The 24,230-nt window shown below is 39.8% G+C and overlaps 1 protein-coding gene and 1 long non-coding RNA gene across 5 annotated transcripts; both read left to right on the forward strand.

Annotated features, from left to right (window-relative positions):
* Positions 1 to 264: 264 nt before the first annotated feature.
* On the forward strand, positions 265 to 24,133 carry HACD2 (3-hydroxyacyl-CoA dehydratase 2). Of its 4 annotated transcripts, none has more exons than XM_040602775.1 (7): positions 265 to 439; positions 6,020 to 6,137; positions 6,494 to 6,512; positions 10,973 to 11,061; positions 17,058 to 17,179; positions 17,855 to 18,033; positions 20,241 to 20,319. In XM_040602775.1, exons 1-7 carry the CDS (start codon positions 309 to 311, stop codon positions 20,249 to 20,251), a joined length of 669 nt encoding a protein of 222 aa, XP_040458709.1. In that variant the 5' UTR covers positions 265 to 308; the 3' UTR covers positions 20,252 to 20,319. The 4 variants fall into 4 exon arrangements, with proteins under 4 accessions (XP_040458709.1, XP_040458708.1, XP_040458710.1 ...); XM_040602774.1 differs by lacking the exon at positions 20,241 to 20,319 and adding an exon at positions 20,328 to 24,133 and having other exon boundaries at positions 266 to 439; XM_040602776.1 differs by lacking the exon at positions 20,241 to 20,319 and adding an exon at positions 20,328 to 24,133 and having other exon boundaries at positions 390 to 439; positions 6,020 to 6,066.
* On the forward strand, positions 6,527 to 7,741 carry LOC121092209. Its single transcript, XR_005829226.1, has 2 exons — positions 6,527 to 7,551; positions 7,591 to 7,741. It is a non-coding gene; the product is annotated as an uncharacterized LOC121092209 (long non-coding RNA).
* Positions 24,134 to 24,230: the final 97 nt, after the last annotated feature.

Here is a 24,230-nt window from a genome sequence, read left to right on the forward strand (position 1 = left end):
AGTTTGCAAGAAACAATGAGCTCTACTTCAAAACTGATGGGATAGGCATCTAATTCAGCTCCGAGCAATGGACTCCAACCAGCGTTTGACCTTGCATTCTTTGTTTGAAGAACTAGAAGATCGAAAAGGCGGCAGCACCCCCGAGAAGCGGCATCCGCGCCCGCACCGCCCGCCCCGGCCCCGGCCCGGCCCGGCGGCTGCGCACGGCGCCCTGCCCGCCTCCGAGATGGCGGCGCCGCCGGGACAGGCCCCGCCCCGCGGCCCCGCCGTGCGCCGAGAACGGGCGGAGGCGGCGGGAGCGCCGCAACATGGCGGCGTCTGGCAGCGGCGGGAGCCGGGCGGATAACGGCTACGGCAGCCAGCAGCCGCGGCGGAGGAAGGGCCCGGGCGCGCTGGCCACGGCCTACCTCGTTCTCTACAACGTGGTGATGACGGCGGGGTAAGGAGGCGGGCCGGGCCGCCGCTGGCGGGGGTCTTCTGGCCGAGGCGCGCCGCCGCCTGCGCCCCGGCTCCCGCGGCCCCCAGCGCCCCGCCCGCTGGGCCCGCCGCCGTGCGCCCGCGCCGGGGAAACTTTCCCTGCACCGGCTGCTCCCCGCCCGGCGCGGCCCCCGCTTGCGGCCCCTCTGCCGGCGGCCGTGGGCCGGGCTCCCCCCGGCGCGGCGGGGCTCGGCGGAGCCGGTCCCGCGGAGGCGGCGGCCCCCGGGCGCGGGGCTCGGCGCGGTGCCCGAGCGGCAGCGGTGGGAGCCGGCGGGCTGCGCTCGGGCGGGCCGCGGCGTGTGCGCGGGCGGGCCCGGCAGCGTGTCCCGGCGGCGGCCCGGGCTGGCAGCGGCGTGCTGGGCGCCGCCGGTGAGGCCACTCGTGCCGCGGTGCCCGCTCCCATGCCCGGCCCCTCCGCCCGGTGCCGCAGCCCGAGCCGTGCCCCCCGCTGCCGGCCGTGCCCGCTGTCCCCGGCGCTGGCCGTGCTCCGCGCCGTCGGTAACGCTAAACCCGCACAGCCAGAACGCCCTGGGGCTGGAGAGGGGCTCCCCGTGAGGCTGCGCTGCCGGCTCCCCGGCTGCTCTCCCGCACGCTCCGGGGAAGGGCCGGTGCCCGGAGCGCGGCCCCAGCCCGGGCCGCCCCCGCCCGGCGCAGCGCGGTGCCACAGGTCGCGGTCCCGGGGACGTGCCGCGGTACAACCGGCACCTGGGCCCGTCCCGGCGGGGGTTTGGAGCGCTGGTCTGGCCTCGCCGCTGCCTGTGCCCGGGGCTCCAGCGCCCCTCGGCAGGGAGGCGAGCCCCGGCGCAGGGAGCTTACCGCAGCGGTGGGTGCGGGGCAGCGCTGCCATCCCGTGCAGCCCCGTGCCCTGCAGACCGTCCGCTGCTGCTGCGTGGGTTGGAGCGGGGGCTCCCGGTCCTGCCTGGTGCTCCGCTCCTGCCCTGCATAGCGAAACGGAGACTCGGCCCGGCTGGTGCGCGCTCGGTGTGTTCTGGTGCATCGCAATCAAAATAGCGACAACTGGGGACTCCCGAGGTGGAGCAAGGAGACTTGGGTTTTTTGAAGAGGCTATAGGTTCTCATTGAAATCCAGATAAAAATAAAACTATCTTTTGTAAGGATATTTGGGCAGGAGGAGAAAAACCTGTTTAAAATGGATCCCGAACGAATCTGTTTTCCACTAGATAAATCGTGGCAGGTGAGGAGTCAGGCAGGCAGGCAGACTAGTTTCACTGTTTTGGGGAAAGATTGTTATAGAATTAATACAAAGACGATTTACTTTAATAAGGCAGTTGGACATGATGATTCTTGTCTTTGCTGGTGACAGCTGGTGCTCTTTCAGCTTCTAAGACAGTTATACTTCCATGGAACAAAGGTAGCTGGGAGCAGAGAGCTCAGAAGGTGCTTGTTACACCCATTACTCAATAGGCCTGTTACCTGATAAGCAGATTTATGGCTCTGATATTTGCAGGGTATTTCACATGGAGGAGAATGATAATTACTTACCAGTTCAGTAAAAATGAATCTCTTGTTTCAGAAAAACTTGATTACACGAGCAGTACAACACAGATGAGGCAGACGGGAGGTCTTTGCTTTTGTTGTGATGGCCTTGCACGATGTTAACTTGTTAACTTCTCTGAGCTCGTGCTCTGTTGGGTTGCGACACAATCACCTATGTTTACAAAAAACATCAAAAACCTGAGGGAGAACTCAGTGGAAATGCAAAGTTTCTATAAAGGTCCTGAACTTTTTATCACAGCAGGCAAATTCCTGAATATAAGAAATTTCTGTTTACTCAGAAGAAAAAACTACAACAAAGTGTTAGAAATGCAGAAACAAATAGGATAAATCTGTGTTCAGCTTCCCATTGTCAGGTAAATCTAGATCATGATGTTACCTGTTTTCCTGAGTTATACCAAACCACCTAGAAAATTCTCATCTTGGGTGGTTATGTGGCTTATGGTGCTCTAACATGAGCTGCTTTTTTTCTGACCATGTTTGCGATTTGATGATTTCTGCAATTTGGGGAGCTACTGTAGGAGTCCTGTGATCGGGGTTCATATCTCTGCGTTGTCACTAACTGCCATTCTTTCGGGGTAGATCATTGAGGGCTCTGACTGATAGTTTGTCTTCAGATGGATGAGTGTTTTGTGCTTCCACTGAACGCTGCTGAAACTTCGCAATATTTAGTGTTGAGCTTAGTTAAAAAGACAGCTATTTTCTTTGTTTTAAGACTTCACAATACAGTCTTCAGGAGCTGCTTGGCAGGAGGTCGGTTCTTGGTATAGGAAGATTGATGCACAGCTGGTGGCAGTAACTAGTTACTGCCCCCCCTGTCAGAGTGCTCAGACTTAGTTTCTCAGATGGCACAACCTCGGAAAGAGAATTGTGAAAACACCAAAAATTTGAAAGTGCTCAGATGATGAAGTGATGCTTCACGAGATTAATTTTTTAAGTGGGTTTTTGTTTTGCTTTACAAAAAGGTGACTTTTAAGTTGAAGCACGCAACAGCTTTGTCATGCAATAAATAGGTAGTAAATGTTTTAATCATAGTTGCCTTAGCTGTTAGCTTTATATAAAATGGATCAAGTAATCATTGAAAAATCTCAGCATATTTTATTTACTCTGCATTTATCTTGACTTAGCTAAAGAAAATATACTGATTCTAAAAATAATCTTATTTTTAATGTTATACTTGGTATGTGTATGAATTTCTAGTAATACAGTAGCTTTTGCAAAAGCAGAGCAGTAGAAAAAATGCATATACCTGTGGATTCCTAAATGAAGCTGCATACCCTTACCATTTGGTTTATGTGTTTTGGGTATTTTCTTTCAGAAAAGGGACCAATGTGATGTAACCAGTCCTGCAGCTGGTTCTCAGCTGTACTTGCTCAGGGGTTTTTGGCCATGGTTCAAAGCATTAAGCTGTAGAAGCATTGTATCTTTCCTCTCTTGCGTTCAGTCAAACTGTTATTTTCCTATCACAGCATGAAGTATACCTGACCTGGCATAGCGAGCTCATTCTGGAGGCATAGGTGCAGCATAGAAATTATTTCCTGAAAACCATGGTTGTCTGAAATCACTGAATAATGGGGGGATGGGGAGGGAGGGAGGGCATCCTGTTAAAAGAGTTAAGCGTAAATATTTGATAAGCTACTTTAAAATGCCATTATGTTTCTTACTTTTAGTCAAGCAGTGTTACTGACTAGTACTTCTGGGTAGAAGCAGCTGATGGTGGTATAAACCATGAATTTCAAAAGGATTTCACTCAACAAGATAATCTTAATGTAATAGCTTTTGGTTTCACAAGTGTTTGTGTAACCATCATTGAGCAAAGACTGTTCTGGGTTGTGAGTTTCATTGTCTGTGTCTTCAGTGAAGAGCTGTTGACAGTCAGAGTACACTTCTCCCTTCTCAGGTGTGTTCATTGCATGGCTTTGCTGTATTCTTTTGTGTAAATGATGTGGAAACTCAGTAAACTGCATAAGTGAACACCTTTTTATAATTTGTAAGAGAAATAAAGGGAATTGAACTGAGGACCTGAGCATGAAACTTGCTGGTCAAGTCCAAGCAACTAAAACCATGTGGATGCGGTATTCTTTTTCCTTAGTTTGGACTAATCAAAGAGTGTAATACGAGTCTAGCTTAAAGTTTACATGCATGGCAGTGGTAATTTAATGAAACGTTAAGTCCAACTGGTGTATCAGGTAGGTGTTAGCATCTAGGTCAGAGAAAGCTGGAAGCCCTCACTTACAGCTTAGCTTCCACATGACAGTGGTGCCTTTTGCTGCCCTTTTAAACTTCTCACAAAGTTTCTTTTCCAGTTATCTTCCTCGCTTTCACTTACTCCACTTTCTCTGGAGGGTAAAGAACTATGTAAGAACTACAGAGGCAGGATAGATGTACTGAAAGCTTCAACACAAACTAGGCATAGCTTCTAATTTTTGAACAGATTAATACTTTGATGTCTGTTAAATGCTTTTTGAGGGACAGAGTACAGAAATGGACAGAGATAATGGAAAGTACAGTCTTTCTGAAGTCAGTATTCTGGCAGGGAGGGTGGAGATGAGCAAGGGGCTGGTTAAGGTGAGAACAGTTTGCAGGTGCAATCAAGAACTGTTACCTTGTGCAACCTGAGAAATTGCTTAATTTAGTGAAGTTTCTCAGCAAACCCAGAAGATTAGGAAAAATGGAGAAACTTGACAGATGTGAGCAGGACAGCGTCAACCAGCTCTGATTTACTATTCTAAAAAAGCAGCAGTCAGTGTTGCAAGGTAGAGTCATTAATACTATAGCACTTACTGGTTTGTTCTGCACTGAAGTCCAAATACATAATTAATCTGATTCTTCGTAAACAGCAATTACTTGGCCCATGTTTTTCTTTTGGTTTCACAAGACAGCTTTAACTGAAATGACTTGTCACTACTGAAAAAAGGGGGGACTTGTTTCTCATTTCCCATTTCTCTTCCCCGCTCCTACTGCTCTTCTTTGGTGCTTGTCTTCTGAGAAGTCCAGGCAGAAATGAAATAGCTTTTTTTTCAGTTGTACTAACAAATGTTGTTGTAAACACAAACTTGGGTGCCAGAGTTATTATTGAAAAATCTGAATAACGATTCCCACTTATTGTTGCCCAACCCCTTCTCCCCATGTTTGCCACAAGCAATTGGATACTAAAGTTAACTATAGATGCTAATTTCAAATTAAAAAGTGTTTGACCGGGATGTACCCACCTAAGTTCTGTGGCTTGTCCTAGACTTCACTGAAAAATTTCTGAGGTTGAAGGCAAACACTGGCTCTGGACAGCTCTTGGTAGTGAAAGATGTTACAGCGTCAGCCTGGACTGGAGGAAGAATTTTTATGGTTGCTTCCTGAATTACCCGAGGGGAAGATCAGCAGGGTTAACAGGTCACATTTTTTATAGTATAGTTGCAGGTATATAGGCCTAAATATATTTGTTGCTTAAAAAGGAATACTGGGACAGGAATGTCCATTGCTGTCTTCAGGATGTTAGCAGGCTCAGTTTTCTTGCAGTTACTTATCCATAACTGTTTCTCATAAAATATATGCTAGCAATTAAGCTGGATGGTCTCTCATAAAGTCTAAGGGTTTTCTTTGAACTGAAACATTAAAGTGTATGCCTTCTCAATCTTAATTGTTTATGTTATGGTAAGAGATCTTTGACTAGCCGTAAATGGTTTTCTGCTTAAACTAAACAAAATGTGATGCCAGTCTTATTTAAAGTATCATTAATACCTTCCATAACTAAATCAAACACAGCTCACTGGAAAATAAAGTTAGACGTTAAAGATATTGGTATGATGTTGGTGCCAAAAGATGTTTAAAAAATGCATAATCTTTAACTTCATTTAATATTTGGATCCTCTGCAGATTTTTTTCATTGTTGCAGCAGGTAGGCAAAAAGTTAGTAACTTTCAGGATAGTTACATGCCTGTTGCTTTCTCAGACATCAAAAGAGGGATTAAGGATTTTTTTGTATTTGTGCTCTGCTTAATGTCTCCTTACCTTAGACTTTTTTTCTCTTTCAGATGGCTTGTTATTGCAGTTGGTCTAGTTCGAGCATACCTGGCTAAAGGTAGCTACCATAGCCTTTACTATTCAATAGAAAAGCCCCTGAAATTCTTCCAAACTGGAGCTTTGCTTGAGGTGGGTGTAGTCATCTTCCCTAGCATCACTAATATTTGCATGAGTGTTTTGTTTAGGAGAAGTAAGGCAGCCTTTGTTGAACAGTGCTTTCTAGGTGCCTGTTTTCTCACTAGCGTTTATAGAGCAATTTGAAGGTAAATGTAAGAAATATGCCTCACACAAATGCTGAATTCTTCTTTTTAGCAAGTGGTGAGCGAGCTTGCTGTCTGCTGTTTACCTTGGGCCACAGAGCTCGATATTAAGCTTAATCTTTGAAATACAAATATTGAATCTTAAGTTCTTGTGATAGAACTAAATGTGTTTCTGAATTGCTTCATTTGAAATGTTAGTGATTTAAATTTCTCTTTTTGTTCTAGATTCTGCACTGTGCATTTGGTAAGCTTGCAAATTTTCAGTTTTACTATTTTTGTAAAGACTGCAGTTTTAGCAATATATTAGCATGAAAAAATGTTATGGGGTATGAATTGCCAGATTTAATTCTTGCATAACTCACTAATTTTGCTTGAAGTATGTTCCATTTTTTTACTAAATAATTTGACAAGTTAAACCACAAAAAGGAAAATAGCATAACAGGTTTTCAATTACTTGATGCTATTTTTATCTAGATCTTCCGATGCTACAAATCTTAGAGCACTTCATAAATGTTTTATAGTAGATCATTACTATCTATCTCTACATTCTGTAATCTTTTGTACCAAGCTGTCTTTCCTCAGAAAAAATATATCTAGCTGGAAGTAACTTAAAATCCAATAAAAATAACATTTCAAGCATTTGAACTTTTCCCGTGTCCATAGAGCATAGATACACACTGTAAAATTAGGAAGGGGTAACCACTCTTTATCCCAGATTTGGCTGTGCTGTTTGGGAGAGTAAGAATTTTTTAAGACTTGACTAGACAATTCTTATTACCCTCTACTGTTAGGCTTTTTTGTTAGTGTGATAGCCAGAACTCTTGTGTATACGTGGCCTGGGGTCAGTAGCATTGTGATAGTTCAGTCAACCTGAAGAGCGTCATGCCTGAGTGACAGGATTGTGTCTTGTCTGTTTTCTTAGCCATGAGTAGGGAACCCTTTGGCCTCAGCGTTTGGATATTTTGTTCATAGACTAGATGATGCGTTGTAATCTCCGCAAGATCAAAGCCAACCTGCTGTAAAAGGGAGCAGTGCCTGTCCGAATGCCTTTGCTTAACTCTGACTTTATTAAACGATCCAGTCTTCAGAAAGAGGCAATCTTACATTCATGTAGTTGGTCTTGTGATTTTAAATGCAAGTGTTTGAGCTCCTCTCTGAATGTTTGCTAGCCACTGTTTAAAGAGTAAGATGGCATTACGGTTCCTAAAGCTGCAGCTATAAACTTGCAATTTTTCACGTATCGTACAAATAATCTAAATACTGGAGGGTGTATTAGATTGTAGGTTCATATTGAATTCCTGTGCAAGTGTATTAGACTGTAGGTTCATATTGAATTCCTGTGCAAAAGACCATTTTTTTGAGTAACCAAATGTGGTAGCTGGAAAAGTTAGTCATATACCTAAATTTGTCAGCAGAGGGCAGTGTAATACTGTGTTTGATAAAGTTCTGACTTTCCTGAATAATTCACTTACTCTGAAAATGTTATTTTATAAAGAGTGGTTTGTAGACTGTGCACAGATCATCCCAAGAAATGAGTGATTATTTACTCCTTAAATTAATGTAAAGGCTTCTCAGATTAAACTACATTTATCATATAGTTGCCTGTGCTGCCAAGGCAGTCCTTCCAACACTATTTTATTAAACCTCAACTACTGTTTTTTATCAGAATAAACCACACTTACTTTTTACAAAATTGTTAAAAATTAATAATAAAATGTGAAGTTTTTGAGGTCTTACTTAACAGGTGGCAAGAAGGACAAGTTAAATCTCAAAACACTGGGCAAAAAAACTTACAGATAAAATGCTATTTCACCATCCTAAATCTACAATGCACTACTAGTTCCTTAAGCTGAACTTGTGTGCAGATGCCAATTTTTACTAGGGTTAAATCTAAGAAAGAGTGTAAAAAATTAACTGGATTATGTTTTCCTCACACTTTAGAGTATACATCCACACAAATCAGTGAATAGCAAGAGCAAGTCCTACATTTCACCTTCCAGGTTGGTACAGAACAGCAAACAAGATGACTGTACCAGCCTGTCTGTGTGCATAGCTAATAACCCTGGCTCAGCTGATTTGAGGTGTGGATCCATTTAGCCCGAGTTGTCCTCAGTCACACAATTTAATGTTAGCGAAGAGAGCCATTAGCGGAATGTTGCAACATTTTATACCATTATAATTATATCTTTTTGCTTTCCCTAACAAAGTTTTTTACAAAACCCTCATTATTTTATTATAACTGCCCATGGTGGGGTTTTTTTTTCCTTTCTTTCTGTTAATGGAAGCATTTGTCAGCTAAATAAAGTGAAGTTTTCTTGCACAGCTGGATACCCTGCTGCTGTCTGCTGTAGTCCTACTGACTGGTAAACGTTTCTGTGTGAGGAGAAACAAGAAATTTGCAGATTCCTTTGCCCTTGATAACCTAATTGCTATAACTAGAGCAGAATTCTCTGTCAATAGAGGAGCTTATCTGTGACAGATGGCTGTGTGTATCAGCGTAACTTTTCTTTCCACATCTTTTCAGTAGAATCTGAAATGTTAGCATCTGTGAGGCAACTTCTTAAAAATATGAAGATTGATAGGGGAATGTCTCTGTCAAGCATGGTTGAGAACAGAACTTTGGCGTGTGCAAAGATTTAAAAAAAGAAGAATGAGTGCTCTGCATGAAGAGAGGAGGTAACATCTAACCCAGAGACCTAGAGGAGAGACTGAAGGACAGGCAAATGGAACATGAACGTGCGATTCCTTGATTTGTGTAGCAGACAGAACCCGAGAGTATGAATGGCATTGATAGTATGGAAGAGCTTCTGCCTGGAGGAGCTTGGTATGGAAAGAGATGATAGGAGCCACCAAAATGCAGAAGCAATAGTAGTACAGGAATTTTGTGAATGGAATGGAGAAAAGCAAGAAGGCTTTGGTGAGTACAGTCCCAGCCTACAGCATCCAGCCTTCCTCCCATGGTGATGCTTACCAGTAACCCTCTGGTAAGCCAGAGTTGGCACTGGTTGACTTCACTTTAGCCTGCTCAGTTAGGAGGGATACAAGGGCTCTCTCTACCTGTAAGCTGTGCGTGCAGCCTGTTCTCAGTTGGGAACTCCCTGGGAGAGAGGAAGCATTTATTGGGAGTCGGAGGATTTCCTGCTGGAGGTGGGAGGCTTCTTCTAGCACCCGGAAAAGGTCCAGGCATGGCTTGCTGCTTGGTTCTGAACCTGCACCCTCTGTCAAGCACTGCTCTGGCACATGCAGTCTTGTGTAAGTGGTGACAGACATTTTTTAAAAATACCGGATTTAAAATTGATTGTCAGATACCTTTTCAATGCAATGAGTAAGTAATTGGAGGCAAATAAAGTTTACATAAATTGTAGCTGGTGAGTCACATATTTTCATCTCCTGTTTTTGGCATAGATTGGCATTGTCTTGGCTATAATGAAAAACCCTGTTTGTCTAACTTGTGAGATAATCTTGGATGGTTCTTACACAGTCTTTTTAGCTTATTTATAGATTCCTTTGCAAGAACATTAGGTGATCTTCCTTAGGAAGGGATGATCTAAATTGTATAAAAGAAGTTATATCATAGGAGTGGGACTTCAGGGTTTTATAGCACCACCTTTTGTGTTGTCTGAGTCACAGACAAAAATTCTGCCCTTAAGGTTTTACAACAGAAATCAGATTATGAACAATATGTGATAAAACTGAAGAGAACTCTTTGTAGGATTTCTCCCCCTCCCCCCCTTTACTCTGAAAAATAACAACTATGTGACTGAAAATAATTCTAATGAAACTTGCTTTTAGCTTTTCTTATTCTTTCTTCCTCTCCCACTTTCCAGTTTGGTCTTTACATATTTATGAGGCTGTTGTGTTGCTTGCTGTGATTTGCATTAGTTTTAGAAGTACTTCTTACTCTATTTTAGGAGCTGCAACTGCTCTTGCATTTGTCTTCATCATGCTACTGGAAGGAAATAAAACTGTGCTGTGAAGTTTAGAAATTTTGTGTAATTTTGCAGTCTAAAACTATTACTGCTTTGTCAGACCTGGGTGTGTGGGAACCTTTTAGTGGCAATTTAATCGGCACCTCAGAAATTCCTTAAAAGAATCAGTGAAATCTGCTTCCTTGAGAAAATTTTAGAATTGTTTCTGTATCTACCAGTGCATCAGCTATTCCTTGGGTTTGGTTTTGTTTTTTTTTTTAAGATGTTGTCTTCCCAGGAAGGAATTATAAACTGTATCTGTCAGAATATGGGCTAGATCAGTGTTTCTTCAAAGTAGTTACTTTGCTTGCTGTTTTTTGGGATATGCTGTGCAAAATATCTTTATTGTTTTTACTTTTAAAATCACAGTAATGAAGAGTATCTTAGATATTTTAATCAAACAGGATTTATTTGAAAAACTATATCCCAAAAACTATTTGACTGAAGTTATTTCATCTTATTCAGCCGTTTTGTGTATTAACAAATGTGCTGTGATTGCAACAACAAGACCAAGTACTTTTATTTGCATTTTGATGCACAAAATCTTGTCAGGGGATTGCGTTGTATTAGGCTATGTAAACACACCACAGGGCTGACTTCATATTCTCAAATTAAAAACCTAAATGTTTTCCTTCCAGAAATTTGAAATAACTGGACTTTGGCTTAGCTGTGTTTTATTTCCCCATCTCCCACCCCAATAGTCAGGAATATTTACTAATTGCAAAATATCTTCCAGGCGTTGTTCCCTCTTCTGTTGTTCTGACTGCTTTCCAAGTGATGTCAAGGGTTTTCCTGACGTGGGCAGTAACACATAGTGTAAAAGAGGTAAGTTAAGATACAAAATAGATAGACAAACTAATGATCCATGCTAAGAAAGTGTCGATTGCCGTCATACTTTCCTTAAAATTACTTTTGTTTGTATCCCAATGTGTTAAGTTGTTTATGTGAATTTCTGTGGATCAAAAGAAATAAAAATAAATCTGATGTCATTTTTTCTTTACAATCAAATAGATGGAGGTCTGATTCTCTCACTGTAAGACATCTAGCTCCTGAACAAATTTTGCAGTCCTTACTCAAAGAGGTTCCAGTGTGTAATATGGAACCTAGAATTTGGGACAGTGTTCCAGTATAGATCTCACTAGTGCCATAATTAATAGCAAAATCTCCTCACTGGCCCCCTCTTTCATACACAGCTTGCTTTCTTCACTGTGGCATGTGGAAGCTCCCCCTCAACTGTTTGTGCACAGCAATGCCTGGATGTTTTCTATTATCACTCTCCAGGATAATCTTCCCCCTCTCCTTTATTTGTTTTTCTTACATTAAAGCGTAAGTGGGGTTTGGGGCCTGCATGTTTTTTCTCATTGCTCACCACACCAAAGTTTACTGTATGTTATACAAATCTCTGCAAAATCTTTTGTAAGCAATCTTATTTGAAAATTATTCCTGACAGCTTTTTAAAAATCTAAATATGCTGTAATTGATATAGATTATGCTGACTGACTCTTTCATGTCGTCTGAATACCTTGTAGTAGCCCAGATATGCTGCATCTGTGCTGTTACTTTAGTCATCAAATCTTACTGAGTTTCTTCTTATTAAAGAAGGAAATTAGTCTTGATACCAGTGTCAGCGTGGCTGCCTGAAATAAGTGATGGTCATCTAGTGTCATTATATGCATAAGGTCTTCTGTGACTTGACGTGGAGAATATTTTAAGGAGCTTGTCTCATTACCAAGTCTTCAGGGAAGCTGCTTTCTCTTCCTTGCTCCAGACCTGTTGCAAGAGCATCCACCTCCATGTAGAGTAACATCAGTCACTGTAGTTCCTAGTAATTAACAGCTCTTTCTGATACTATGATGCTTGTTCATGTGGAGCCTTAGTTTTATGCTGTTTAAAGTGGAGGAATGTTCTTCTCTCAATAAACTCAAAGTCTTGTAAATATTTATCTTCTGATGGATTTCACTTTTGGTGCAAATAAATGTACTCCAGTCTCTGTTAATCTACCAGAGGTAAATACTAGATTTTGAACGAAAAAAAGCCATAATCCCAAGACATTGGATTTTAGATACATATATTAAATATTTTTAGAGAAATATGCCTGTAGTTTTCTTATTACCTGTATAATGGTGGGATACTTCATAAAGAACATTGACAATCTGCTTTTATGAATTGCCTCCTGGTTTTGAAGTAACCCAAATGTTAAGGTTTGAATTGCACAGATTAGAATTACGTCAAAGGGAAGTCTGTAAAATGATTGTAGGTTAGGTTTTTTGAAACTTATGCCCACGTTCTCACAGAGAAAAAGCAAAATGGGAGAAAATGCAAGCAACAAGTTCAGCCTAACATCAGTTTTTACCAAGGATTTTTTTAACCAGGATTCTTTCAACACTATTGCACATAGATATTTTTTTTCTGCACATTTGTGTGGTCTTTTGGTTAAAGTCTTGCGAGAGACTGTATTATGTGTTACTTTTTGATGTCTTAGAAAGTGGGCATAAGAATGGTAAGGATGAGGAATCTTGTGATGATTTTTGTCACCTGTGACTTAGAGCAAATAAATCAAATGAAGAGGCTGTATTCTCACCCCTCCCCTTCCCCCAACTAGAAAGCATGCAGTCTCTACCTGGGGAGATGTATTGAAAGTGTCACAAGTGTTCTACTTTTTCTAAAGGGCTGTCTGCACAAGTGAGCTCCATGGTGAAGTCCAGGATTAAATTCTCACACAGCTTTATGGAACTTGTAAGCTATGCAGTTGCATGATGAGGTTCTTGTAAAATAAAACGCAGTTTTTCTCTTTAACTTTTTGAGTGAGACTTGTTCAGTATCTTGCTTTTCCAGACTGTTTTCATATATAATATAGTTAAAAGAAGAAACATCTGTATTGCATCCCTCCTTTCTGTCAGAATACACTTCTAGATATGTGATGTGATTTGAAGCATGCTTCTTGCCACTAACATGTTTGTGCTTTTTGTTGAATTTAGTGCTGATGTGTTGTTAAATTCAATATGAAAGTATCTATAATAAATGTCAAAGCATGGCAAATGTTAAAGCACTGCACACCTTTTTGGGTAGCAATGAGATTCCCCTTACCTCCACCATATGAGTAACTTCGCTTAGTGGAGGAGGGCCTGGCATGTAACACAGTGCTTATAATTGTTTTGTCATTACATTGGAAAGGAATTGGTTTGGGGAATTTTACTGTTTTTCCTACAAAGGAGGGAAGATAGGGGACTGGCGTGAAGGGCTAGAGCAAGGTAGGCGTAGGGGAAAAGAAGGTGCCCTTCAGTTCAAAGTTGTCTTTTTGAATTTATGCGAAAAATTAGATCATCTGGTGACATCATGGGCAGGCCTTTGTAGCGTTCTGTTCTGATAAATAATACCACACCCAATTCTGATGGATAATTAAAAAACGGTGTCAGCAGTGATTTAAGGCTTATCCAGTCGGGTTCGCTTACAGAGAAGTTGCAGGTAAGCATAGTGTAGATATTTAGGAACCTTTCCAGAACACACAGTCAAAAGGGGTGGTGTGAAGATGACATGTACAGCATATTGAGTTGGTAATTGAGGTTCTAGTATCTGCCATTGTGAACTGACATCTTCAATCAGTATTAAAGCATACTTAAAGAAGGAAGATCATCTTAATTTATGGTATTTAGGACTAAGTTGTAGTAAAAGAAGTCGATGCTTCTTTCACAACTCTACATGGGTGAGTGCAGTTGAAAAGCCCGATTCATCACTGCTTTGCATCTATGCAAAATTTTAGTAGTACTATATAACACAAATGTCTGTCCGGCCATTTGTGCCTACTTTGAAGCTTCCTTTTTTAAAAAAAATAAATTTATTTTTAATTAATGTACCAGAGGACCAGTGCTCTTGAGGGAGACATGCTGTTTCATCATTACAGTGCTGCTGGTTTTAGTCTTCTGCACTGGATTGCTTCATTATGTGTTAAGCTGAAATTTCCTGCAAATAATTTGTCAAACTGTTACTCTTAACATGGAGAAATCTATAGAACTTCCTTTTTCATGAACAAGGAGAACAGAAAAAAAGCTCTTGGGCTTTATTTTGTCAATTCCCAGTTCTCATCTTTGCATCTTAAAAGGCTATGGGCTCTCTTATGTTTTTAACAAACATCATCTGATATTCACAGTATTGAAGATAAACTAAAATATATTCAGGACCTTCCTTGATGATAAATTTATTTGAAACACATGCCAAAAAATTATGCCTCTGATGTGATTGACCCTTATTAAGGCAGTTGGACAAATAAGTTGTAAATAAAGTGGAAAATGTGCTTTGACTAACACTTCTTTCAAAAAATGGCATGTAAAAGTAGAGGAAGAGAAACTGAATTCTGAGCACTGCATTTGGCTTAGTGGTTTATTAAGGGTCTACTGTTTACTGGCTCTACTGTCCCTCTTATCCTCAACTTGGAAGAGGAACAATACAAATGCAGCATTAGCAGTGCCTAAATGAGTAAGACTCTTGAGAAACTGTTTTGTAGATCAGTTCCCAGGGGTTGATAATGTGCATCTCAGACATATTTATCTGAAGTATTAAAAAATTGACAGTCCTCGAAGAGATGTTGCAATAGTGACAGACATCTGACAGATCTGTTAGTGTGTAAGAAACATACTTCTTAATTATGAGTTGTGGAATGTAGTAAAAAATATGGTGATAAAAGGCACAGTAGTCTTCTGCTCCTTACTGCAGAGTGTGGAACTATGTGAAAACTGTACAGGTCACTTTTGTATGAAAATTACCACCAATTTCCAGCATTCTTCCTTCCTGAAATAGGGACACAAGCTATTAACAGGACAATTAGTGATTCTTTAAGTGACCGTAACAGGGTTGTATGTGTTTTATAATGGTGTGAACTGTTTGAATAACTTGTAAACACAGTTCTTTAAAGTAGATAGGAAAGGCTAGACCTGGGAAAGCAGTGTTACAGAAGTCCTGTCATAGAACTGGATTGTAACGGTCAGATTTTTTACTTCTACGTGTATTGTTCACTATTAGCTTCGCAGCTTGTTTTTGCTCATGTCCTTGGGTGCTACTTCAAGCTACAAATTTGTTGGCTTTACTGACTTCCATAGTTGGGGAAGGAAGTGGGATTTTGAAGTAGGGGTTCAAGTCTGTGTTGCACAAGTTTAGATGAACTTGCTAAGCTGCTACTCCTGATTTGACCAGAAGGTGCAGCTCTGGAGTGCTTGTGAAGCATGTTGCTCCTCGGAAACAGTATCATCTAGGAAGTGCTGTTAACTTTTCCAGGTTGAGAACTAAGCTTTGCTTACAAAGCAGACCCCAAAGAGCATTAGGATCCTGTAGCAACGTGAAAATAGATTTGGTCTCTTCTCTGAAAATGTCCAAATAAGTTTTGGATTTTATTATTTTATGATGATGTAAGGGAGATCAATTCATAAGCAAGTTATCAGTGTGTCATGTGGAAAAAGGACAAGGTACATTTGCTGAAAAATGCAGTGAAAGTGATGTGAAATGCTATACGCAGCAGAATATAGATTAGCAGCAGCTCTGCATTCCAGGATATCCCAAGATGGCTGTATGAATCTTTCTTGGTTTTGTAATCTGCAACAAAATGCTTTCTGTGGGTAATCCTCATGAGTGTTCCTACACACAAATATATGATCAGTCCCTTCCTATTAAAAGGTTTCTGATTGCCCATATATTTTCTTGTTCATTTTTTCGTTTGTACATGTACTTTGCCCAAGATGAATAGAGCGTACCACCCACACCTACTGACTTCCTTTTCCCTTTTTTCAAGAGTTGGAGGAAAAGAGAAAATGCGGGCCCCTGTGGTTGAGCTCTTTTTGTTCCCACGGTCCACTGAATTTGGGCTCAAGGTACTTGTACAGCTGAGAATTTTGTTGAAGGGGAGGGAAGGAGGGGGAGGGCTGCATAAAAAACATGTTTGCGCTCTCAAGAGTTTGTAGTGTGAATATGTGACCCCTCATACTACTTCATCACTGTTATTCCATCTGAAACTTAAACCTCATAATTATGCTCCTAAAATAGTAAGTCTAATGATTTGTTTTAAAATATATGCTTTTGAAAATTAAGCTTCAAAATATGAAGGGAGTAAAAGCTTGTCCGGTGGTGTGTGTGTCTGAAACAAAAGTTGGAAGAGGTGTAAAGCAGTGAAACACAATGCCTTGAGTGTAACATTAGAGGACCTAGGCTGGGTAAAATAAGCAGTAAAAGGGGAAGGAACAGTGAAGCAGGTAGCTGTCAAGCTTACCAGAGGTGAAACAATCTGAGCTTCCTTCTTCTCCTAGCCTGTGCCCTGGTGTTAGGTGGTGTGCTGCTGCTGCTCAAAATTAGGATCCAGTTTCTCATCTGTAGAGAGAAGATGGTGTTTCCACTTAGAAGCAGCACGGACTAGGATCAGAATATAGCTTAAACTAGATATCAGGTGTTAGGCTAACATATTAGCATTCTTTCTGCTTGCTGCATTGGGAAGCAATCAGACTGAAACAACTGGTACTGTATAGGAATGGGAAGTTAGGAGTTCTCACCATTTCAAGGATTTCTTGTACCAATTTACCTTGTGCAGAATGGGAGATCTTAAGTTACCTGATCACCAAGCAAAGCTGTTCCTAAGCGACTAGAAAAATATCGAGCATGATAAGAAGGGTTTTTTTGCTGTTGTTACTAATGTTGCTTTTAAGCTCATTCTTGGAGTCTGTTCTCTAAAATGATAAGGTAAAGCAACCCATGGGAATTGATTTCTTTGAGGGTTTTTTGGGGTATGATGAGTAATCAGTGATGCTTGAATTCATACTGAGGGTTTTTTTTCTTTTTTACAGGTACAAACTGAAGATAGCGTACTGTTGTTTGTAGTGGCCTGGACAATCACTGAGATAATCCGTTATTCTTTTTATACGTTTAGTTTGTTAAACCATCTCCCTTATCTCATCAAATGGGCCAGGTAGGTGACATAATAGAAATCATAGCCTTAAAGCACTGATTTGACAGGGTTATTTAACTTTTAAAATAGTTGCAGTACAAAAAATTAGACACTACCTTGAGGAAATTGCCCTGTTTGTGACTTCCTGGCTTCTTTCCAGCAGATTTCTGCATTGAAAAACATCTATTAAATTGTAAGCTGAAGGAGCGGTTTGTCAGAAATCAATCCCATTTACACAGTGATTGTGTTTGTCAGAAACTTGACATTTAACAGTAAGGGGTAACAGTAAGTAAACTGACATTTAACAGTTAACCCTTGAATCCAAGGGTTGTATGTGAAACAATCTGTGAGGTCATTGATTAATATCAACTGTCGCCCCATTTTAAGTAATATAATGACCTGCATCAAAGAGTTACAAAAATCAAAGTAACAAAGTGGGGTGGGAGGGTGGGGGAGCATAGTTTTAAAGGTTTTAGATTCTCAAAGGTAATCTTGAAATAATTCAAAGTGATTGCTGATTTGAATAATTATCTTGCAGTAATGTTCATACCTTGCCATGCTCTAATAAAATAAGAGCTAAGGGAAACAAATACTGAGTTGAGAACGTAAAACTTGAATACCCATAATAGCATTTAATATATAATTTGTCAGAGTTTGCCGTAACTTTTAATCCTTTCCGTAAATGTTTTGTTCTAGGTACACTTTGTTTATAGTATTGTATCCAATGGGAGTCTCAGGCGAATTACTCACAATATATGCTGCATTACCCTTCGTCAGGCAGTCTGGCTTGTATTCCATTAGTTTACCTAACAAGTACAATTTCTCTTTTGACTACTATACATTCCTGATCCTGGTTATGATATCTTACATTCCAAGTAAGTATGAGTTTGTTAGGGTTTTTTAATATTAAAAAAACGTAGCGGGAAAAGCTAGTAATTGTGGGATTAACTTTTACATAACTGATTTTGCAAAATTATTTTTGAAAATTATCTAAAGAAAAATGTCAGAGTTAAAACTGCAGGGAGTGCTTTTTACCAACAACTGCAAAACAGTAATACATTTTTTTCTTACACTTGGAATATAAAATAACTGTGGTGCTTCTTGGCAAATGTTGACATCTTCATTGTTGGTTTTTTTCCCCCCACTTACAGACTTCTAGGAGAACAAAGTTCCAAACAGCTTCTTAGAACTCAGTTCTTTATCAGGAATAAGAGTATTGCTTTGGCGTTAGTGTGTAGGGAACCTGTTCTGTTGAATTAACTTGAATTGACATAGTCTCTGTTTAATGTTCTATAGATGGAGTGAAGATTTGGCTTTGCTGCTTTGAAATGGGCAATAGGAACACAGAAGCTTGTAGCAAATTTAAATGTGCAAATGATGTCTACGATACAGAATAACCTAGTGATGATGTTGCTGCTGTTAGCTATCTCTGCAGCAGTCTTTATATTAACTTTGTGCAGAATGATAAACCATATTCAGAGACTTAAATTTCAGTACTGTGCCTGCTTTATAACAAGCACTTACACTTTCAGTGAACCATCTTGTAATTCTGACATCAAGGTTTGTAAGTTCTTCCAGCTGTTCTTAAAAAAAAAACCAAAAAACAAAAAACCCCACTTTTCATGCATTTGTTACTCCTTGTCACCCTCCTCCAAACATCTTGATGTTACTAACTCCAAGCAGCCAGAATATAATATCTTTTGGTTTAGTCAAAATAACCATAAGTATTAATTACTTGTATGGTAGCTAGATCCTATTTGGGAGGGAACCCCCACTGAACCCAAGTACCAATGCTAGCCTGCTTTTTCCATCAAAATTGCTGTCTCTTAGGTAAGGTAATTTCTGTGATGCATGACATGTAACTTAAGTGCAGTCAGTCTTTTTAAAGTTTTTATTATTAATTAATTATTACTGTGAATTGGTATTTTAACTCAGAACCAACTGCTTGGACTTGAGTGGATTTAGGTGCCCTTTCACATAAAGGTATTCCTGAGATGCAAGGAAAGCAATATTCATTGCAGTCATTGATTACACCATAGTTGGGTTATTCATTCATAAAAGCTGCTTATACTGGAGTTACACCTTCTGAACCCACTGAAGATCTTGGAATTTTTGGGAATGTTAATAGCACAGCAAAAGCAAGCTTTGAAAACTGTTGTTAAATACTGAGGTTTTTATGTTCTTGATAGATGCATCTTACCATTTACCTCACTTTTAAATCACTGATTTAGTACTTGTCTGTCAAAATTGATATCTGGCTAGAAAGAGGTCATTAAATTCTTTGCGTATAATGGATCTCCATTACTTAGACTTCTAATGGAGAAACAAACTTGGCTGTGTATTCTGTTATGTGTCTCTGGACAGCTGTATTCACTCCCTAACACTGCTGGAGTGAACCAGGATAGGGAGGAAATGATCAGGAAATTAAATACAGGGTAAAGAAAGCCCAAAGAAAAAATGTTAACCTTTTAAAAAAAATTTAAAAATTAGTACAAAAATTAAATACTGTGGCCTGTGTTTAAGATTAACACTTTGCATGTGTAACATAATTTAGGCTGATGCTGACCTTATTTAATTTTCTTCTGGTTCACAAAGGTTCAGCGCCTCATGGCCATTTTAGCTTTTGCTGTTCATGTATGTACGTTTTCCATCCCCAGCTTTATTCTGCAGACATACTGCGTAATGTAGCCTTTAGAAACAGGATGAGAAAAAGCTTTGCATGGAGGATACAGAGAGAAGAAATGAAAGAGGCAGTGGTTTGTGTAAAGTTCCTTAGATCCTCAAAAAGTGACACCAGTATTACACAAAATGAAACAAATCTGGAAATTTAATTCTTTCAGAAGGATTTCTTCCTCCCTGCAATGTATTATGTTTCTGGGGTGGGTGTGCAGTTCAGGAAGCTTGTCATCCTGCTTGTACATGCAGTTAAATAAGGCATTTTGCGTTTAATTAAAAATGTGATTGTTTTAGCAAAAAATAAATAGTACTGAAGCCTAAGGACCGTATCACTGATTCTCTTTAAGGAATAAAAGGCAATAGATGTCTTGAACAGAAAGCAGATAAGCACGTTTTCTTTTAATAGAGAATTGGTGACCTTGAGCATGTGACGCTGCATCTTACATTGACATGGAAGCCTCACTTCATTTACTTAAGTCTGTTTTCTCTTCAGTCTTTCCTCAGCTGTATTTTCATATGCTACATCAGAGGCGAAAGGTACTCTCCCACACTGAAGAACACAAGAAGTCTGAGTAATTCCAACTGTTTTTCAGAACTTTTCAAACATCAAAATGCTGCAGGTTTTTCAATACCCAGCACATTTATAAAGAATATATCAATAGAAATAAGTCAGAGGTAAAAGACCAATAATTTAGAAAGAATAACCAATAAATCTGATTTCACTGAAATTCCACAATGTAAAACACTGAAATAATGTTCAGCTTGCAGTGCTTCAGAAAACAAACTTCATATGGCTTGGCAGTTAGCCTTTTCCTTAAATGATGTGCTAAATGGTTTTCACTTATTACTAAATGCCTGAAGGTTGCAGTATGAGTGATGAAGTTGTATCACTAAATGCTTGAATTGGATTATATTACTGATACCTCTTTTTTTAAGTGCTTGACTGCATGCCAGAAACTGTATGTATTGCTGTGAAAGCAAACAATATGCTCTGGAATACGTTAGGATTTTGTCAGAGACTCCAGTGGAGAATATAATCTGGGCAGAGTGTTTGAGTTTAGAAAGGCAGGTTGTGTATTTAAAAGGTGATGGGAACAAGAACAGGAAACCAATTATGGGAAATGAGGGGAATGTGGTTCTTCAGGAATTTAAACAGTAGGGTGTCTGACCAGAGTGTGTTCTCTGAAGGTCTTGTTTAAGCTAATTATTCAAATGCTAATGTTAATTCAGAGGCTGTAATGCTTATCTGAAAGATTAAAACTCCTCTTAAGTACTGCATCCCTGGATACTTCCTGAAATATTTTTTACAAAAGTAATACTAACTGTAATATTTCTAGTGATAATCGGTAATGAATCTAAACAATATAAGGAGGCAGATCACCCAGAAACAGGTGCAGCTCTCCATTTTTTTACTTTATCATCTCTAATCACTGTCCGCTGTCTCAGCGGTACTCACATTTCAGTGTTGAGTATTTGGTCTACTGTGGAATCACACGAGGGCCTTGCTCCTCAACCTAACTTTTCTCAAGTACTATTGTGTATCACTTTGGCACATCCAAGCAGGCAGTTCCAGGCACTCAGCTTCTGAAATGTTGCAAATGCGTAAGCTCTTTCTTTGAAAGCAGATTATCTCATGTGTTACATGCTGCTTTTGCAGATTGGACAAGCCTTCCTTCCTCTGCTTTTTTGAAAGAGCAGAAGACCATAGGAAATTAAATTTTCCGAGGTGCTTTCTCTGGGTTCTCAGGCTAAGCCTTCCTGTGGGAAGGTAAAACAAAAAATGAGAAAACCTTGTGGCAAGGCAGAAAGCACTAACACTGTGTGAGCAGTGCCCTGATTTATGAACCAATTGTTGATTAGGGGCAGTGGGTGGGGAATGGAAGGGACAAAGGGAGCAGGGAAATTAACAGATCCAAGCAAAGGCGAAATGAAATGTAGGTTATGGCCTTTGCTCTGTTAGGAATTGATGGTTGAATAGTCCTATCTTCACCCAGTTGGAGCCACTAGACAACAACACACGGGCTGCTCCGGCTTCCCTCTTGTGACATCATGATTTAGTGCATAAATGAGGTGGGACCACTACCTTGGTACCTGCAATACTGCGTTTGTAGTATCCCACTGTCTTCCTCCTGGATGTGGCCCATATTTGTGTCCCAGTTACCTGTGCTTGATGCATCGCAGCTCTTCCTAAGTGTAGCCAGTAAGTACTAAGGGCACAGGCTGTATGTTCTAGCACTTGGGGAGAGCTGGATTTACAATTATTTTGGTTTATTTGTCAGAGCTATATTTAAAAAACCAAACCAACAAAAAAACCCAAAACAAAACAACAAAACCTGCATTTTTCAGTAATTTCATTTGGCTCCATCAAAAAGTCTGACTGAATTTTCCTGGCACTTAGTAACACGTATAATACCTCTCCTGTTCAACACAAACGGGACTACTGTAATCAGGGAGAGGGTAAGAGACAATTATCTTTACTTCTATTTTAAACCTTTTGGAGACAGTTTTTGGCTATAATAAAAAACACTATGGCCATACACAACCTCAGAGTGGTTTTGCATCCAAAGATGAAACAATTCCAGTTCATTTCTCCATTAGGTTATGTGGTGCTTTGTTGTGGCAATCTGAGAAATGTTGCATTATACTGAACTCACTGTTCAAAAGTGTAAACTTCCACTTTTGAACAAAACATCTCCTTTTGGTTACACTTGCTATCAAAGGAGTTACTGTCAGTATTTCAAAGGATGTCATCTAAAAGGTCTGATTTCCTAATGTACTCTGGTTATTGGGTATTGCCAATGCTCACCACCTGAACTTTTCTTGATTTCATTTCTGTGCCCAAATAAAAGACTTTGTTTCAAATTTGTTGGTCCAATTTGGAGAAAAAAAATGGCTGTGTAATATTCTTATATGAAACAAACTCATAGCTCTGTTGATGAGGAAGATGTAGTAGATCTGTATTAGATAGCATTGGCACTGTGGAAAAACAGAGCTGCCAGTAGGGAGAAAGCTTGTACAACCAATGTCCTTCCTGAATAAGCTTTATTATGGAATATTTACTTTAATTGAAAATATTAATTTACCACACAAATACAAATAAACTACAGTCTTTTAAAAGAAAATGGTGTTACTTTTCCTTCTAAAAGAAAAAAATTGCTTTGATAGTAAGAAATCCTATCAGGAAAGTTAATTTTAAAATTATATTCTGAAGTATGAACATGCGCTTAGTATGTACAAGAATTCCAGCACTTCAGCTCGCAGTGCTTTTTCATGTTTAGCTTCCATGGAAATCACTGGAAGGTGATCCTTAGTAAGAACTGTTGTGTGATGCCCTACTACTCTTTGGGTTTTTCCCTAATACTGACTTTGGTCATGTATGGGGGTGTTTTTCCTCCTCATAAAACAAGAAAAAATTTCCCTTCAACTGTCACTGACATTGTAATGTGGTTTGTGTGAACTTTATACTAGAAGATTTGATTAGTAACTAGTCACAAATTCAGAGTGGATTTTTTTTTTTTCCCCACAGACTATTTACTTGGATTGCATGTTTTCTATCAGCATCACCAAACTACTGCAGCAGACGTTTTCTGCTTTAGTAGTCTTTGTGTTGCGTGCACTGGATCAGTCCCCAGTACTTTATGTTCTACCATGCCAGCTTTGTCCAAGTTAGTCATTATCCTCTAAAAGACCAAGGTTCTTACCAGTGTATAGTTTACAACTGGAATTGTAGAACTGTTCATATTGTAAATTACAGTAAGGTGCAAGTTAAAGTGCAGGTAGATTGTAATTTTTCACAATGTGATGTTTCTATCAAAGTTTTTAAATTATTATTTATCAATAGAAAGGTTGGCGTTTGTGTGGACCAATCTGCAGTGTCATTTTAAAACCTGTCTTTCAGCTTAAAATTTTCATGAGTATACATCAAATCATACATTTTGATGTATATTTATGTCAGTGAAATTTGGGTGAAAACTATATATGGTCATTTTTGTATTTTTTTCTATGTTGTGAAGAATAAAATTGTAATTTTATAGTCTGATTCACTAAGATTATAAGTTAAATGTATTTTTTGTATATTTAGGAATCTGGTATTACCTGGAGCTCTGAAAGATTAAGCATAGACTTTTTATGCATGTTTGGAAGATATTTCTACATGATAATGCAGTGAAATGGTTTGTATGCTAAAAAACTAGTCCGTGTTGTTGCCTTGTGAAATCAATTCTGTGCGCTCTGCCTGGACTCTGCCTACTGACAGTGGTACTAATTGCTATAATCCAAATAAAATAATTCTAAAGAAAATGTGTTGTATTGTTACTGTTTGACAAACAAAAGCAGATACTTTATAAATGTGAGTTAGGGCTGCCTTTTTATTAATCTATGTGTACCTTTGAATTTA

The sequence above is a fragment of the Falco naumanni genome, chromosome 8 (assembly GCF_017639655.2).
Source record: "Falco naumanni isolate bFalNau1 chromosome 8, bFalNau1.pat, whole genome shotgun sequence".
In the NCBI taxonomy this organism is placed as follows: domain Eukaryota; kingdom Metazoa; phylum Chordata; class Aves; order Falconiformes; family Falconidae; genus Falco; species Falco naumanni.